This window comes from Rissa tridactyla, chromosome 5 (genome assembly GCF_028500815.1).
Source record: "Rissa tridactyla isolate bRisTri1 chromosome 5, bRisTri1.patW.cur.20221130, whole genome shotgun sequence".
Lineage (NCBI taxonomy): Eukaryota > Metazoa > Chordata > Aves > Charadriiformes > Laridae > Rissa > Rissa tridactyla.
This window is the reverse complement of record NC_071470.1, coordinates 54415984-54434866: the sequence shown is the minus strand read 5'-3', so window position 1 is coordinate 54434866 and position 18883 is coordinate 54415984. Positions and strand designations below refer to the sequence as shown.

General features: G+C 41.9%; 2 protein-coding genes and 1 long non-coding RNA gene across 3 annotated transcripts in view; 2 read left to right on the top strand and 1 right to left on the bottom strand.

The window, feature by feature from the left end:
• Window positions 1-18883, top strand: part of LOC128909877 (alcohol dehydrogenase 1) — a 48667-nt gene that overhangs the window by 13514 nt on the left and 16270 nt on the right. The gene's annotated exons all lie outside the window — the stretch shown is intronic.
• C5H4orf17 (chromosome 5 C4orf17 homolog) lies at window positions 1012-7839 on the bottom strand. The gene is made up of 9 exons (XM_054202253.1): window positions 7734-7839; window positions 6007-6207; window positions 5358-5413; window positions 3631-3795; window positions 3013-3094; window positions 2409-2565; window positions 2067-2110; window positions 1738-1743; window positions 1012-1281 (listed from the first exon to the last, which is right to left on the bottom strand). The coding sequence occupies exons 1-9, from the start codon at window positions 7837-7839 to the stop codon at window positions 1175-1177; spliced, it is 924 nt and encodes a 307-aa protein (XP_054058228.1). The 3' UTR covers window positions 1012-1174.
• On the top strand, window positions 7703-17890 carry LOC128909879 (uncharacterized). The gene is made up of 3 exons (XR_008466541.1): window positions 7703-7979; window positions 9536-9681; window positions 10483-17890. It is a non-coding gene; the product is annotated as an uncharacterized LOC128909879 (long non-coding RNA).

Below are 18883 nucleotides of genomic sequence, written 5' to 3'. Positions count from 1 at the left end.
TCCTGGTCTTGTGCTGAGACTATGTGATAAATTTTGCTAAGATGCTCAAAAAGTAATAAAAAATTATTGTGTCACCTTAACTCAATGTGCACCATGTACCAACCAAGATGCACAATTTGCACTCATGCAGACATTCATCCTACTCAAACTGAAGTATAAAGCACTGGCTTAACCCCATGCTCATATTTCACCTACTGGACCCAGCTAACTAAACAGGTTATATAAATCATCCTTTGAATTTCTTGAATTCCTCCTTCCAGCAATGCCTCACTCTCTCTTACATGGAGTACTTGTTCCCGAGGCCTCAGCATGCTCCTCTCCTGCAGTGGAAAATGAGAATGGAGGTGGTAGTGACTACAGTGGATATGGGTTTGAAGTGAAGGCTCCTGGAAAGGGCACACTGGGCTCTGCCCTGAGCTAAGCTCTTCACTACTTAACGCTTAATGTTTCAAACCGATAAACCCCAATCCTTCTGCTTTCCCAGTTCACTCACAAGGTCCAACAAAGGTCCAGATATATTTCTGTCATTGCGGGCCTCTATTTCAACGGCTTGAAGTTTGCATGGTGGTTTTAATGTTTGTTTGGTGTCATCCCATCCCGTCCTGTCCTGTCCCATCTCCCACCATAGGATACGACAGTTTGTGATGCTTCTCCGCTAATAACGAGAGCTATGGAAGCAAATTCTAGCTTGCTGTGAAGCTCACATCTGCAGTCACTCTGCTCTTCAGATTTTGAAACTCCAGGGTACCTTTTCCCCCCGGTGCCTAGGGCTTGATGTGCATCTCTGCAGATCACGTGTGTGTGTGTCCCTCTTCTCAACCCAGAATGTCTGTGACTGTAGCTTCAGGTCTGCATGCAAGAGCTCTTTGTGCAGGCCTGGCTGAGTCATGCAAAAAGATGAATTTGATGCCAAAAAGAGTGGCCTCTCTCCTTTTTTCCATTGAGCTGACTTCTCATGTATCTATGCGGCATGGTTTGGTTTAATTACCTGAGGACTAAATATAACGAGCATAAATTTATTTTAACAGGGTGTCTGAACAGCTATCTTTATAATAGAAGTGCTAAGGTTACATATTTTTGTATGTGAAAGGCCTCCACTGGAAAGGAGATATCTGTTGTTTGGGGGCGGCTGTGGCACAGGTGAGACTTCTGCTGGAGTGTGAAGGCAGGATGGTCACTTGTCTCCATGCACTTTCTCAGTTGCAGTTCTCCCTGGGGACAGTGTGTCTGCTTGTGCTGGACCTGTGTTTCTCAGCGTTGAGAGCAAAAGTTTCTCCTTTTCTGGAAAACATTTTGAAAAAGCAAGCTGTAAGGCTTAAGATTATGTTAGGTTGGTTTGGCTTTGTTTGATGCGCAGCTGAGAGTATAGAAGCACATCCACTCTTTAGCAAGGAATCCTTCCTGGACACCACTTGGAAAAGCAGAGATTGTTGCTTTGTCAGTTTATTCTTATTATTCTTATGTAAGATTACTCTTCACGCACTCCTCCTACTGGAGGAGGTACAAAGAATAGCAAATGCTGGTAGCATTAGAGCTGGCATGAATGGCTTTGTTCAAATGATAATGTCCTTTGGGACTGACTTTGCTTTGTGTGCTTCAGAAGGGACACAAAGTGGTGATAGTGGTGTTCCTTGGGAGTGCCCAAGATTGGCAAATCCCCAAGTTCGTTGGCAGAAGGAGTTTCAGCTTGTGTATAACTTACAGGAGCAGATTTTGATGAAGAGAGGAAATCAATACCTCTTGCTGCCTGTTCTTTCTAGCAAGAGAAACACCTTGCTGTGTTTCTGAGTTGCTCTGGTTAGGAGAAGATGTACATGAATGTCAAATCAAGAGAAACCAATTGAGGGGCAGCAAGAATAGAGGGTCTTGGGTTTCTAGCTCTTATAGAACGTAAATTCAGGTCATTTCTCATATTGTTACTGACTTCTATGATTCTGTGATTCTAATTTGTGTGCTGCTGGGAAGAGAGAAGTTAGAGCTTCTAAAGATTCACAGTCCCTGTGCTGTTTGGTGACCAGCATCCTAGACTCAGGGTGTCTTAACATTTGCAATTTCTATTACTTAACCCCATTTCATGTTTCGACTTGCCACTGATGGCCAGGATGAAGACCTGAGTGAAAAAGAAAGAATGTCTAACTTGATAACCAGTCTAAACTGTGCACTGCAATATACATGACGTTTTTCTCAAAGGGATTTCAAGTGCTCCTAGAATTTTGTGATGTTCTCGTAGCAACTAAATTTGTATCAGAGAATGTGGGGCTGTTTGTAGTAAGGACCATTTTTGCTTCAGACTGTGCACGATGAAGTTCAAGCGCAAAGTTGCATTTTTCATGGGAGGAGAAGACAAGGATTTCTGGTTATGAGGTTTAGCTTATCCATAGTCTTAGCAACCTCACTGCAGGTTTTACCTGGACTGATTCTTTTTCTCTTCTGGTCCTCTCTGAAGAGAAGGGAGAGGCTTTAGCAGAGTCTGGGTATTGATGTGCTCTGCTGTACCTTCCTTAGAATTCAGCACGCCTTTGTCAGTTGGTTCTGAAAAAATCATGCTGGACACGAAGTCTTTCTCTGAAATGTGAAGGTAGCAGAAATTTCACTGAAGTTCCCACTTGCTGATCTGGATGTCAGCGGTGAATTTACGAGTTCCCTAACCTCATTTCTCATTTTCAAAGGGCTTAAGGCCATAAGAGAGACACATTTTGTTTGGTTTCTGCCTCCCCCCGGTCCACAGCAGCCCAGAGCACCACAGGGAGTGCACATTTTTCCACCCTGCACCAAACCTGAGTGCGCTGATGTCTGAATGACTGATTTCTGTGTCCTGTCACCTTACTGCTCAGCACAGCCACCGCTGGGCCAAGCATGCTTCACTGGGTCCTATTCCTTCCACCTGGGCAACCCCACTCTGTTCAGGTCTATGAGAATTTCAGGGTTTTACGCGAATGTAGTAAAATGTTTACGCGAATGTAGAAGAGCGCGTGCTTTTCAGAAAGGGATGCAGATACATCTGTTTGTTACCTTCCGTACTTGCCCTTGCGAACCATTTCTGGATCTCGGTAAGCGAATCCGTCTGTAGAACTTGGCCAAGTTTTCCCAGGACCTGGAAGACGTACAGGATAGTTACCATGAAGGAAGAGAAGCTGATTCGCCACCCAGTTTTTGTGTGTGTTTTCGTTTAGCTCTAGCTGTGTGAGCATGCAATTTTACAGCTGTGCCACTTGCCCAGCCTCAGATGTCCCACCAGTTTTGCCCCAGTGTGAGCAAAGGCCACCAGGCTGCAAAAGGTGATGCTGAGAGAGTGCCATGTACACAGCACTTCAGAGGCACAGGAAGGAAATTGTAAGCAGTGTTTCCTACATGTAAAGCCCCTTGCGTGTGACATGTAGTATTGGCAGGCTGTTTTTTAGAGAACAATTCTCAACCCACGTGCCAGCTGCATTGCTCCCCCAGCGATTGCCCATAGCATCTTCCAGTTAGGTGAAAGCAACTCAGAGTAAATGCTGAACACCAAATTAAGTCAGTGGAATCCACACTGGGGAAAAAAAAATCAGACAAATAACGCCCTACACCATCCTCAAGAGACAGAAAAATATGTAACTTTATAGGAAGCCATATACTACAGCACTCAGATCTTACCTTTATGTCCTGATCCAGGTAGTTCAGGTCCAAATTCACGTTCTGCTGGACATGAGGACCATGACGCAAGTTGACAAATGGAGAGGAAGGCTGGGTGACAGACACACTGCGGATTCCCTGTCGACTTGCAGGTTGTGCAGAGGCTTGGAATCGTTTTTTCAAAAGCTTTTCCAAAATAGAAAACAATGTTTAAAGAATTGGCTTGACTCCATTTAAGCGGCAATTGAAGACAATGTGAAGTATATCGCTAACACTGGGCTGCAGCAAGGGTGTGCAGCAGAGAACACCTCTAAAACTGTTCTTTGGTTGAATATGGCCACATATGGGTTGTTACAGCTTCTAAAACATGATCATGAAGAATAATAACAGATATCCATGGCAAAATGTGTAACGTTGGATTTCTCCCTTTTGTTGAAGACAATGTGTAGAACTGTACACCATGGTTTGCTTTGAAATACCCTTTTGGAATAGCTGTGTATTTTGGAAAGAGCTGGATTTTGGTATAAGAATGAAAGTGATGCTGGGTAACTACTATTCTTAGAATCGTTTTGGTTGGCAGAGACCTTTAAGATGGAAATCAGCTGAGGAAGGGATTTAAATCTGGACCTCTTGTGTTGAGTTTGCCTTTCCATTATGGGTTTGTAGTGTGCTGCTGAGCCACTGCTTTTCACTTTTCTGTGTGCAGACTTCAGCAATCTATGAAAGGCCTAGGAATGAAAATGTGACTGGCAGAAGGTTCTGTTTCTGTGTAGAAGAAAAGCAAAAGGCATCTAACAGCTATTAAGAACCAGTAGTTTATTGAGTGTGGCTATATGGCAGGATCTGTCCATTCTGTAGTTATTTGGCAGCCAAGCCCCAGTAAATGTGGTATGAAGAATTGTGTTCTGCATGTACAAGTGAACAGGAAAAACAAAAGATGGTCTTTACTACACCCAGCTCAGGAATCAGAGAGCAACATTTAGACAGACCCCCAGCGCCTCCCCCACCACGGTTAAAATAGGAAAGTTAGGAGAAAAGGGAGTCCTTTTGAGCAGCTTTACTGCAAAATCTCTTCGTAGTGCCCTCTGCTGTCCAGTACCAGTGCAGCAACATATGCATTCCTTTTTTTCTAGAGTGTGCAATCCTCCTTGTGCTACCGTTTGTGATGGAATATTAACTTAGCCCTCAGCTCTAGTACAGTTGCAATACAGGGGACAAGTAATTCGATAGCTTGCAGCTTGGGACTAAAGAGTTATTGCAGAAAGAATCTTTTCCTGGACTTTATGAACACGACTGCAAAGTTGGATCTAAACCCCAGTGTGCTGCTTCTACGAAAGAGTGTCAGCAGAAGTCACGCTGTTGGCAGTAAGTCATCTAAAGAGTGTTTGTGTTGTGAGGGGAGCAGGCTTTTTCCTGTGCTTGTTTGTTGCCTACTGTGATGTTTTTTCCCCAGTGGTTTGAAACAGTGAATTGCATTCCCAACTTCATTGGGTTTGACCATTTTTCTTGCTACGCAAAGCACAGTGACATTACAGAGCTGAAGTGGTACATTTAGAGCTTAGTTATATCAGCCTGCTTGACACCATCTCCTTTCCAAGCTCTCGTGTTCTACACATGGGCTCCTCACCCCCCTATTTTGAGTTCTGCACTGTCCTCCTGAGCAGTCTGAGACTGTCACTTCAGGTTCTACTGCTGAGAAGCGAGAGAGAGAGAGCTGAAATAAAGAGCTGTGTCTTTTTTCCCCTTACCTTTTCAGACAAAGTAGGCTCACTTTGAATCCTTTCAGGAAGATCTGCATGTCCTTCTGGAAATTAACAGGCAGTGTTTTCTCAAAACAGAAAGGCCATAAGATACACCTTAGATTATATTGGGCGGGGGTCATTATTAATTACAAAATTGCATGAGCCATGTTTCCGTTATCTCTAATGGTGTGTATTTCCATCGTTTTCTGTTTGCTTTTCCTACCTCATATAGTACATTAATGCAGTTATTTGTCGAGATGCCTAAGAAATCGGAAAAAAATCCTGGAAAGTGTATTTCATATATGAGTGCTTATAGTGCTGTGTAACTCCTACTGCAGAATGTTGCTCACAGATGGAATAATTGCTGATGATTATGAAATTCTTAGATGTCTCATGAGCATATAAACTGTAAAAGATGCATCTCTAAAGATGCCAGGGTAATTTTCAAGGAGAAATCGTGTAAGATGTGGTGACTAAGGCACATAGAAGGGAAGAAATAATTTCCTTTTAAATGTACATTAATTGCCCTACGTTCCCCTTACCTGGACCTGAGCTGCGATGACACAATGCCCTGGCTGAGACCCAGCTGCACCCTTAACAGCTCAGGTTCCTCCTCTGCTGCTGTCTAATGCGGCAGTTTGATGCCCCTACTCACGTGTCATGGGCCGTGAAGTGCCTCGCTCCCTTCGCAGGAAACCCTCAAACCTTGGAAGGTTGCGGCTGTTGGTTCTGGTGTTCCCAGTTAGCACGTGTTCTTCTTGATCACCTTCTTGCTGGGGGATGACTGTGTTGCCAGCAGATGGGTGTTCTTGTGAAAAGCTGCTTCTTACAACACAGATCAGAGCGTTGTTTAATCCTGTGCAAAACCCAAAAGGATAGTCTTTCCTACAGTAAACACATGCAGTTAACTTAGCAGGTGATCTGCAGGGAGACTGTGGTTTGCAATGAGAGTTGCAGCATTTATTGAAGAACTGGAATCCTCTTTTCTTAGCCAGGGTAAAAGGAATTCTATAAACAACCACTATTTTTATTGTTACCGTAAGTCAAACTGGATTTAACATGGCAAAGAAGCAGTGCTATTAAGTAGTTGATGAGGATTTTCAGAACTTTGATTCTGTTTAGTATCTGTGATAAGACAAATATTAAGCTGAAAGTAATTACGCCTCAACATTACTTTGCTGAGAGTACAAAGATATTCACCACATTAATCTGGCTAAGCCAAGTCAGACTTTGGTCTTTGCTGCCTCAGGTCAGCTTGTCTTTTTACCAGGTTCTAGAATAAGAGAGAGATAACACACACAAATACATACTTTATTTTTTATGTGTTCTATATTTTTACTTTAGGTAGATTTTATATATAAAGAGAAATACATATATGCACACACAGACACACAGAGTTGTGTGCACTACACATTGGGTGGGCAGTCTGAAAGGAGGAGTCTTGCTTTGTTCCTTCGAAGGCATCCCTTCTGAGGAGCAATACATTTCGGTTTATTCAGAACTGATTTGGTCCTGCATTACCCTTCATCGCTTATTACAAAAGCTGTATCACAGACTCGTCATCTACCAATACCAATCCTGATGCAATACCTACTTCTTTTAACAGTCTCCAGGGAACTGGGCAGAGATTTTTTTTTTCGCTTCGTGACCATTCTGTGCCTTTACAGTGTAGATGTGGCCGTGTGTCCGCAATTTTCTTTCAGCTGCTGCCACAAAGATGTCTTTGTGCAACCATATAGGGTCAGCTTCTGAAACAAAAGCCCATCCCTAGAAGTGCTATTTCTTCTGCTGATGCAGATGGCACACTGGTTTTAAGTGTACTCCTTGCAGGTGTAGGCAGGGTAATCACAGCTAGATCTAGCACACAGCACAGCAGCACGGTGTTTTTAGAGCACCAGGTTACTCACATTAAATGCTGTGTTGTGTAATATGTTGCTCCTGGAAAGGTACAAGAATTATTTAGGTGAGAGTGAACCAGAGAAAGAAAGTGTGACAACCTGTCTCTGGCACTTATGGTACACTTGTGAGCACAGAAGGAAAGAGGAAGAAATTATTTTAGCTTGGAAGAAGTTATTTTAGCTTAAAAGAAATCCCAGACAGTTGTCTTGGTGAAATAGTTTTCGTTGTACCTTGTAAGGAATTTAGTGCTGCTAACCTTTATGTTACCAGCCTGAGGTCCTTCATTGCTGAGCGCAGGTATGGATGCTTAGTGAGTTGAAATAAAGGTAACAGCTTGTTTTTATGAAATGCTTCTTTTAGACAGAAACAGGAAAGGGGAGCCATGGGTACTTCTGCAACAAAATGGCGTTATGCTGGCATTTCTCTTTGTGCTTGCCAGGACAATTGTCCAGGTTAACTGCATGGTCCCTCAACAACTCTTACCTGGCATGTGACGGACCATCCGAGGATGGGGGATGTTCCTGGAGAAGTAGTAGTATGTTCCCCCTGCGCAGCTCGACTCGGAGCAATGCCGGTTGTTCTGCAACATGATGTTTCTTGTATTTGTTGCGTAACTTTCTTCTTCTCTTGCGGCGTGTCTTTCTGCAGAGCAGGTTGGCTTTTCTGCTGATCACCTGAGGCCAAATGCTGGAGGTGAAGTAAAGAACATGAACTCACATAGACTGAAAGGTAGCAAAAACTTCAATTACTCTTGTTATTTTTACCTCTGCAGAATTTGGAGAAGCTCTAAACACAGGAAGGTGGAAGCAAGCTACTTACTCCTCCACTCCTAAGGAGTTGCCTTGGGCAACTAATACTGCTTGTGGGCACTTTGCCGCTGCTTTGATTTCCTTGCGGTTTCTGCTCTGGAGCTCAGCCGCTTCTTGCTGTGCGTATCTGAGACACCTTTTTGTAGTACCAGAGTGTATGGAAGCAAGGGGAGTGGATGGCTTTCTGACTTGTGAAGAGAAGTCCAGGGACGAGTGACAATAGCAAAGGAGATGTCCAGTCCATTTTGATTTCTATCTTTACGAAGGGTTGTGTATGCAGAGAGGCAGTCCCATGTCTCTTAATCTTGGTATCTGTTCTAGATTTTGCTTTTGGAGGTTGAATAATAGAGTAGTAGCCGCTCTTACCATTAACTATTTCTTTTTCCTGTCCTGTACAGTCACTAACGTTGAGAGTGTTCTTTGCCTCTGGCACTGCTTATGATACTCAGTACCACAACTTGTAAGACTGTGAACATCCTAAGAATGGCAGTTTGTTGAAGGCCCCTTGCAAATGTTGCACAGAGGTTTAGCTAATGTATTTTGTGATGATGCAGAATCAAGTTAATCAAACACAAGAAATTCACCTGTAAGAGGCTGCTGACTGTAAGAGCCTGGATGGGCTGAGAAGGGAATAAGCATTCGTCAGTTGCGCTGTTGTGCTCAGGAAGCAGCATATTATACGGAGTATGGGGGTAGAAGAGGGTTGGGAAAGGACAGGCCATCTTTTTAAGCAACTCTTAATGTTTTGCAATGTTTTTATTCCAGAAATAGCTTTTCCAAAGCCCTGTAATTTTTTTTAAATGTTTAGTACTTACTATAAAATACTCTCTCCATATGCTTAAGATTAAGTGCTTACTTGAAAGAGTGTATAAAGCAACTTGTAGAAGCAGCAAATACTTCCTTTTTTCTGGGGCTTCTGATTTTCTACTTAATCCTACTTACATTTTTATGTTGGCTACTTATAAAGGACTAACTATATCTAATGGAAGTTTTTTAAAATGCAATTCAGGTGGGAGAGTTCTCTTCTTTACTAAATTGTTTAGTGGATTTTCTTTGTTAATCTAAACTGTCTTGTGAAACATACTTTTAGAATCTCACTATCTATTTAGCAACCTAAAAGTATGATATACAATTAGTGCTGGTACAGTATGTTTTGGGGATTGTAGGGGCATTAGTTTACGAAAATAGCAACTCACAACATTGCTAATACTTAAATTAGTAAAATTAAATGCAGCGACACCACGAACAACTGGATGTTTGACAGAACGATGTTACGAGCCAACACTGTCATTTTTATATGCTAGATAATATCACATCTAAAACGTTGATTATCGTTGCAGTATTCAAAAATACTTAAAGGCTTCCCATTTCCTTATGAAGGATGCATACAGCAGTTCTTTAGAGTAGTCTTATATCTGACTGTGTTAATGGGCTCTCGAGAAAAAATGTAATTTAGGTTGTGTATTGCTTTTTCAGCAGTTCTCAGTCTACACCTGGCAAGCGTGTGAGTGGTGGTGTAATGGACAGAAAGGACCAACTACCAGAGAGGGAAGCAGCACTGTAGAGGACCTCCTTCTCAGCAGAATACCAGGTCGGCGGCACCGTTTTGCGAGCTGCAGCAGGTAACATTCACTGGTTATCAGGGATTCACGTCTTTCCTTAGGTGGGGGTCTTGAGCTCAGTGAGCAGCAGCCCAGCTTGTCCACTCTGCCAAGCACCAGGGCTGGTGACGCAGGAAGGCTCTAGAACCGCTCCTGTCCCTTGTGACACCAGCGAGCTGCGTGCCACCATGACAGCAGCGCAGCCCCGTCTTATGCCTGTCATTAGCAGAGGAAAGATCTTGAGTACCTCCAGTTTATCCTTTATGGTTTTATCACTCTTCCTCCTTAACATGAGAATAATATTCATGGCCAGAAATAAACAATTCCTGTAGAGAATTAATATTTGCATGTGGACAGAGAAAAACAGGCTGTGCACAGGACTATAAAGTCACCTGAGCGTGGGCTTCTGTGTTCAAGAAAATTCACACTTTTGGACAAGATTTTAGGGATGATCTTTTCTAGAGTACAAGTGCAGTGCTCCATAGTTTCAACAGGTGAAATTGCCATCATCAAGTAGGGTTAATGGGGTGAAAATGTGAAATGCCTTTTCAGGCATTGACCAGGAAGGATCTTCAATGGTGTCATGCGATTGCTGTTTGAATCTAGTACCAGAAAGAAAATCTAGAAATCGACATTGCCACGGGCTACAGACAGAGATGTCTTCAATGGTACTTTGCCCACAAAAATAACATTCCTGCTACACTGAGGTTGCAACTGTACTCCATTTTTCATGTCTCCTTAGAAATCCACCAGGTTTACAAGCATGATTCTGTAGATGCATCCGCTAAGTCACAGGCTATTTTGTGTGTCTCGGTTTCACAGGCTCTTACATCCTTCCCACTGCTCGTATTCCAGAAAGCACAGCTACCTGAGATGACTTTTGCCTCCCTGCGAGGGTGGACCAGAATCAGTGCTTTTGGTCACACCGGGGGGCCATAGCAGTCCATTAACTTGTGGCCTCCAGACCCAACTATTTCAGGACATCGTACCTGTGAGTGACTGTTAGTCATTTAATTTGTTGTTCGTTTTGTTGGTTTTGCAAGCCACCTTGGGAAGAAAAAGGAGGATAAAAGCTTTAGCTCTAATGTCTAAAGTTGTGATTTAAGGTCTTTTGCAGAAAAATGGGGCACAGTCTCTTTCTTTTTGTACTCCCCCGAAGTGGGAATAGATGGCATTGTCCAGCAGAAGTTGGATCAAAGCAAAAAGTGTTGGGAGGTTTTTTTACACTTGGAGGGGAAAAAAGAGGACGATGACTGGTGTGACCCTTTGTCATGACAGCAAATGTTTGGATAACTTGCAGGCTAAGATGGTATTGAATCTGTTCAAGAGAATGCAGCTGACAGCAGAAGCTCCTGGAAAGGGTCCGTGCAGCTGCTGGCTTCTGATCCTGCAGCCCAAACTGGCCTGTTACCATTTGCTTTGTTGTAAGGCCTGTGTAGAGAAGAGGTGGCTGTTGTGAAGGCATGGAGGTGGCATGAAGCATGGGCTGATTTTGAGTTGTCACACATGGAGAGACAAAGAGCCAGGACCTTTGGGGCATGTGTTAAGATGTGTATTCTGTTTCTGAAAGCACTGTTATCCATTCTTTTTAAATCAAGCCAACAAGGTTGGCATGAAATTGTGGATCTACTTCTTCATGAATGCTCTGTGTCTATGGACGGGGGAAGAGCACAAGAGAGCCAGAGTTAACAGAAAATACCTGCATCTTTGTTCCATGTAAGAGAGAGCGGGGCATTGTTGGAAGGAGCAATTCAAGAAATTGAAAGGATGTGAATATTTAAATATTATTTCTTTAGATATACCAACTTGGGTGTAATACCTAAGAGTAGTAGTAGTTACTATTTTAATGGATGCATTCTTCTCCATTTCTGCTCTCATTTTCTTAAAAGCCTGTGACCTCAAAACCTGTACCACTAGTGCGTGTTGCAAAGTGTGCATGAACATTCAAAACAAACCAGAAAAAATGTAGTTTTCCTGAGCATCTCAACAGACAGTCACAAGCAACTGAACTGCCTTTATCAGCTGAGCTGACTTATATACCGTGTTCGGTTAGCTGGGGTCAGTAGATGAAATATGAGCATGGGGTTAAGCCAGTGCTTTATACTTCAGTTTGAGTGGGATGTATGTCTGCACGAGTGCAAATTGTGCATCTTGGTTGGTACATGGTGCACATTGAGTTGAGGTGACACAATCACTTTTGATTACTTCTTCAGTATCGTAGCAAAATTTATCACATGGTCTCAGTGCAAGACCAGGAGACAAGAACTCTTTCTTACAAGTCCCTCAGTTTCAGTATACCTGTTTTATTACAGGAACCTGTATGTATTGCATTGTCTGTCAAATATTTTCCTTTTAAAAAAACCAAAAAGCGTCAGTCTCAGTCTTGGCTAGAGGTTCTGATTCAACTTCTTTCTAACTGACTTAAGTGCTTTTGCCAAGTAGTGAAATGGACACCTTGGAAGTGTGGCTTCCCTTCAGCCCTGTGGGCCTGCCCCATCCCTTTCTTCTGTAGGAGACTAGCCAGGTAGTTGCATCTTTTTCACAGGGTTTGGCTGAAGAGTGTAGGAAGACATCATCGTAACCGTTCATCTCTGCTGAGCTGGAGTCAGAGGCCTGATTCAAGTATGACTTGGCTTGTATCCATTTTTAGTCCTCACTCTGTTGTTACTGCTTTCAAATGGAGATGAGAAGTGGGATCCCTACAGGTCCCTGTGGTCTGTAAAGGGTTGGCAACCAACTGCTAGTGACTTTATACACCCAGTGCACTTCTCTACTTTTTAAATAACCATAAAAAAGTTTCTTCTGTTAAAAGTATGGATTGTGGTTTGTTGCTCAAGTGATGTGGTTTTTTTTGTTAGGCTTTGCAAAACTGTGATTGCTTTTGTTCCAGAAACTAGATCGTCTTTTTCAAAACAGCATTGCTGTTTTTATTTCTGTAACAAAAAGTGCAGCATAACTATAACCACCATGTATTACACTGATTCTCCAATAGAAATGTGTAAAGCAGGGTCCAAAAGCATCTTACGAATGTGGCTTAAGACACAGCCTTTCTTGCATCTTTATGAGTGAAAATGAACAAACACACCCACCCATGCGCATGTAGGTGTTTTTAAATCAAGCTGTTGCAAATCTGAAGCTTACCTGTCTGTGGAGAAAGACAGAAGAAAGAGATGATCTGATATGTTGCTCTTGGAAGGCTCCTTGTGCTAACTCCACAAGGTCACAGCAGCTTGGTGAGTAGCTATTGCCTGTTGCTTGTCCCAATCACCTGGTCCTCACTGGTGCCTTAGCCAGCAGTTGGCATTGCTGCTTTTTACCTTTTCTCTGTTCGTGCTCATGTAATGAGGTCATACGAGGCTGAAGTTCATGCCTGTTGTCATGAGCTGTCACTTCAGGATGTTGTCCTCGGGATGTGTGACATGGTGAAATGGAGCAGTAAGCGTGAGTACACTGAGATGGTTGGAGCACATGAAAATCACCCCAGTATCAAATCAAGTGTGAGAAACTGAGACCTGTTTGTGAGAGAGTCTGAGAGAGTAGCTGGTAAAAGCAAGAGGGCTTGTGCTATTTGTGACACCTCCGCTCCCTGCTGTGATACCGCAACTCCTCACGACACAGTGGGAAGGTAGTCCTCCTGTCTTTCCAGCATCTTTTTGCAGTGTGAAAGGAGGCAGGGGGAAGAGCATGAGAGCACCAGAATTAACAGAAAACACCTGCATCTTTGCTCCATGTAAGAGCTAGCAGGGCGTTGTTGGAAGGAGCAATTCAAGAAATTCAATGCGTGTGGAAGTCTTTCATACTGCTGTTTAGTTAATTTTCAAGTCTAATATGACAAGAAAATGGCTTCCTGGGGACCACGACCGCCTACAGAACAGTGTTAAGGTGCAAACCTTATTTTTTCCAGTGTAGTGCAGCTTTTTGCAATTGCTTGGGATTTACAAGTAGTTGTTATAAAACCAACTTCACCAAATAGCCAGCTGGAGTCCTTAAAATGGAGCTGCCATTAAGATCTCACATAGTGCAGTACTGTCTTTATCCAAATACAGGAAATGAAAGAGAGGTTCTGGAACAGCATTTTCCCAAGGTGCTGTACAAGGAGCTTAACTGTCTTTGATAAATCAATCAAAGGGATCATTTGGGAAAACTTGTTTTTCACAAAGCAGAGGGATAGATTCATTAGGAAATTCAGTCTAATTCTGTGGCTAGGATGCCTGTGGAGAGGTACTGCTGCTGATGCTGCAAGACAATTCATAATGTGTTAAACATTAAAGAGATGAGGACATACCAAAAGGGAGAATGGATGGAGTCAGGTGAAGGGCAGTAGTGTTAGTTGCCAAAGTTATATGTTCTGTGCGGGTTTGATACTGCACAGTTCCCATGTTCAGCTCAAACTGTCAACTTTAGTGGAAGACGAAAGGATGAAGTATTATTAAGGTATCAGAATCTGCCAGTAATTCTGGCACTTTGCCTTTTCATACTTTTCTTTCCCAGAGCTGATCCCTATTTCTTCCACTATAGGGCTATAAAAATACTAAGATGATTTTTCAATTTTAAAAGGAATAGCTCTTTTGCACATGTATTTTGTTTGTTGCTTTATGAACAACATTTTTCCCAATGTTAATTGAGGTTGAAATTGAAAAAAAGAGGTTGAAATTGTGCCTGGGTCCACCAATTTACACATAATGGAGGATCTTAAGTTATTCTTGAAACTTATTATTACCTATCTCTTCACATCAGTTATCTGTACCATCTTTACCTCGGACCGTTGTCCGTTAACTTGAGCTCAATGTGAAGTCCTATTTTCAAAAGCCTAAGTCTCATGGAATGCAAGAAAGATTTGGCACATAAGCAAGGTGGATACCTAGGGAAAACTCAAAACTAGATTTGGGGATTTGCATGTGCAGAATATCAAATCCAAGAATTTATGCACTGCCCATCTGTAGAAGAAAACAGCTAAGATGGTCTGTAGAAGTGTAAAACTGAGCTGAACAATTAGGTTTTAAAGGTACATTAGCTCTTGCACCCAGCTAGAACCCAGAAGTTGAGAAAGATAGGGTCAGATACAGCAGAGCATTACAGATTTGTTTCAACCTTGTATCAAACAGCAACTGGCTGGAAATGCTTTGTGAGTTATTGATAAAAGTCTTGGTGAAAGATAATTGAAAGAAGCCTGGGTTGGTGGGCGATTCCAACAATTTCCTTTGGTTTCAAAATTCAATAATGTTTCTTAAAGCAGCAGTTTTCGGGAGGGGGTATCTTTGTGCCTGTGGGAAGGTGCTTCTGAAACACTTCTAGTAAATGCTTGAGAGACACAGTATCTGTTCCAAAGTGGCATCCAACTTTTTGATTAAAAAAAAATAGATTATAGAGTAAACAGCTTTAGCTACAGTCTTGGTACCAGTCCTGAGCAATTTCCTAATGGCTTATGACCTACATCAAGATAAAGATCTACAGTAAAGTAAAACCATGAACCACTTTGTTGTCCCCGTTCCCACAATTCCCAACTCCAGCCCTAGAGTGATACAGAAAGGAGCATTCAGCATCCTATTGTGGAGATACAAAGATCACTTTCGCAGTGCCGGATGTTCTTCAGGCAAGAGAAATACCATCTCTGTTTTTGATCACATTCGTGGCAGTTGCTAGCTAAAATCACTTCAAAAGCAGAACGGCTTGGGACAATAAATAGCAACTGTGAGTAAATAAGGAAAAATCAAACAGAAATGGTGGATAAAAGCCAATTTGAGAAAAGTCTGTGATTTTTCTAGGTTCAAGTATCTCCAGGGTGTGAGGGGAAGGGCTGCTGTAACATTTCAAGATCTATATCTTTTCATGAACTGCCAGCTGAAGACATTGCAAGGCAGTTACTATCAGTTACTATCGATTTGGAACCTGCTTACTCCTGGCTGAAGTCCAGGATTTTATTACCCCTTTCAAAAATAGATTTACTAGGTTTAATAATGCCAGGTATGATAATTGAACAAGTAGGAACATTTATTCAGTGGTTAAGTGCCCCTCGTGGTTGTGATTTCAGGCTAAAATCAGGCAGTAAAGTGCTTTGCTTCTCTGAGCTTTTTCTTTCCACCTATTTATCTTATTGATACTTGACAACCAGAATTGCATTTTTGATCCAAAGATATGCTGGTGGTGGGCATAAAGCTTCCTCCACCTCACCTTGTACAGTGATGCGCACAGAAAAGGTGAGGTGGGACTGAAAAGGAGAGCCACAAGAACTCTACAGGCAGCACATGCCACTGGGTTTGGAGGTCACTTTTAATTTTTTTGCATTTTGGATTTACATATTGTGTGCAAGTTATAGCACTGACTGGCACCCTGGTGTTCTAGCTTGTGGCATGTTATTTAAGAAAGCACATTTATTCCTTGCTTGCAATCTACAGGTCTGGCTGTATTATTCTCAAGATTTTCAAGGTGGACACACTTGCGTATTTCAGGCGTGGCCCAATAAAGCATTGCACTGGAAGCAAAGATGAATCGCTGTACTGTTTTATAATAGGAAAAGACAAGGAATTAGGTTCTGATAACAGAAATAAATATTTATATATAGTGTTCTCAGCCATGTGTTAAAGAAAGATCCTTCTCTGAATCCAAGCTTCAGCTGTACAAAGTCAACAAAACTGTAGAAAAATGGGCAGGGAAGTTTTCTGTTTCGCCCTGCTGTCCCCGGGGAAGATCAGCTCTGGCATGCTTGTCTAACCAGGTCTTGCAGACCTCCAAGATGATGGCACCACGCCATCTCCAAGCAATCTACCTTTCTTTGCTGTCTGTGCCCAGAGAGTTTTTTTTTCTGAAGTGTAATTTGAATCTTCCTTGCTTTAGTTTAAGTAATTTTTATTCCCTGGCCACCATGGAGATGGAGAACAGAAATTAAAAAGGAAAGGTGCACAGAAGCTCTACAAGAATATGATGACTGTGCTTCACCATCAGGCATCATTGCTCTGCTTACGAAAGCTCTGATTTTCATCGCTGAGCTTTGTAAAGTTTTGGGTACTGCCAGAACTATTGGCAACCCTGAGCAGCTGCTAAACAGCAGAATACAACCAGAGATCTTTACACCTGTGTAATAAAACATTAGAAAGGCAATAAAGAAGGTATGCCTCATGAACCTGAAAAGAAAGTCTCAAAAGCAGGAAATATGAAGGGGATATGGCAAAAAGTCAAACCTTCTGGCTAAAATGGGCAAACTTTCTTTTAGTGGCAGGCAGCAGGGAGGTCACAGCAAGGGGGCACAAGTAAGCCTGTTGCCTTTGGTTTGGTTTCCACATAGACTCACGTCCCATGTCACATGTGCTCATTGACCCTATGTTTGCAATTGTGTTTGATTCTTGACTTGACTCTTCAGGAGGGCATCTGAATGATTTGAGTGGAAAAGAGCCTCTCTGAATAACCCCATCTTAGGGGGGGTCGCAGCTGCAGCCGGGACACTGGCTGTGGACACTCTTTGCACCCCAGAGCCAAGGAACTGAAAAAGAAAATACTCTGAAGTACAGCCTGGGACTATTGGGCTTGCCTTTGAAATATTGGTACCTACTGACATCAGTTCCTTTTCTGAAACTGCTGAATAACCTGAACCTTCCTGTTGGAAGCTTTGAGAAAGATCAGATATCGACTATTTAATTGCATAGTTAGCTGAAAATGAATAGATGAATGATGATATAAATGTATGTTGTTTTATGGATACTGTCATGCTGCTGATGCGTGTTTGCAATGATGTAGGCAGGTGTAACAACACATTTGGAGGTTAATCTGGTTTGAATCCGTAAGGTGGTACCTCAGTGTAAGTGCTGTTGCAGAACTTCTAAGGGAAGACTTTGCTGTGCACTGGGCAGATTTAGGTGGCTTGTGTGAATTAACAATGCATTTACCTATTTGTAAAATAGATCTTGAAGGTGACATTCCTAAAATCCTTAGAACTTGAGGATAAAGTCGGAGAAGTTGGTGTTGGTTCGTATTAGTGGAAAGTATCTATTTATTCCGCAGGGGGATTTTAAAATAATCTTTAAGTAAGCACACGTTCTTCTAAGTTACTCTGAAAGGCAGAGATGGACTTCAATATGACTTCCAAATCTACATCTGACTTAACTTTGTCCCATCTTTGAAATGTATAGATAGCTTAATTGTCTCTCTTCCAAGAAGGTGGCTCTGTTAGCTGGAACAACAGTATGTACTACTGACACTCTTAAAGCCAGTAAATAATAAAATTGTTGATTCATACTCATTCTCTTTTGCTTCATTTCTATTTCAAATAGTGTAAGATGTGCTTTGTTCTTTTTGTTTGTCACTTGGCTGTGATTTTTCAGAGGCCTAAAATGAAGATAAAAGGCAGTATTTAAAAAAGGGGTGTTCGTACTTGGTTCAGTACTCTCCTTAGATATTATTTTCCTCTTCATATTCTTTTAATACTTGCTCTAAACCTACAAATTTTCAGAACTGGTATTTAGCTAATTTGCAGCTTCCACCTTTGCTGTTTGGTCTTTAGCTTACTAAAATGAATAAGGCATTGTCCCATGAGCAATTGACTTATTTTCTGTGTGTTCTGGGAAGGTATTGGTGTTTATTTCTGCAAGTCTTTTTTTATGTTCTTCTCACAAAACTGCATGTCATCATCCCATGCTTGCTTAATTCAGCTCCATTGCGTTGTCATGCACATTTGTATAATCTTCAGATATGATCCCTAAACTGTTTGAACAGGTTTAATTTGACCTGCCCTGCCTGTTAGCTCTGAATCTTACCTGCTGCTCCGTTTTATCTCTGCACTTGTATAAAGTGTTTCAAGAACCTGCAGTGTTTCATGTACCTAATCCTTTGGACATCCTTAAAGGTGCAGGCAGAAAAATACAGAGGGGCAGAGGTTACAGCTTCTGTACTGTGTAAGGTGGGACTTAAGAATTGTTGCAATGTTTTTCTATCTACCCCTAACGTGTGGAGCTAAATCTTTTGTGCTTAACAAGTTCTGAAGAGTAAGAAGTGACTTGCAAAAGAGTAACCTGGAAATTGCCATCACACAGTAAGAAGAAATGCTGAAATTTCAATGTAAAGACACTCCAGAAGGCCAAAACTATATTTGCTTTATTATTTTTAACAGCTAAATCACTGTCTGAAAAGAAACATACATGAACTTCGGTAAGCTTAAAAATAAATATTAACAGTGTAGATTCAGGAAAAAGTAACCTATTTTTAAAAATGCTTAAGTATTAGCTAAAGCTAA

Excerpts from the sequence above, each read along its gene's own strand:
- C5H4orf17 (XM_054202253.1), bottom strand. The coding sequence starts at position 7,839 with ATGTTGCAGAACAACCGGCATTGCTCCGAGTCGAGCTGCGCAGGGGGA. Across the intron at positions 6,208-7,733 it reads GATGGTCCGTCACATGCCAG|GATTAAACAACGCTCTGATC; the intron begins GTAAGAGTTGTT and ends GGTTTTGCACAG. Across the intron at positions 2,111-2,408 it reads GAGAAAAAGAATCAGTCCAG|GTCTTCATCCTGGCCATCAG; the intron begins GTAAAACCTGCA and ends TTTTTCACTCAG.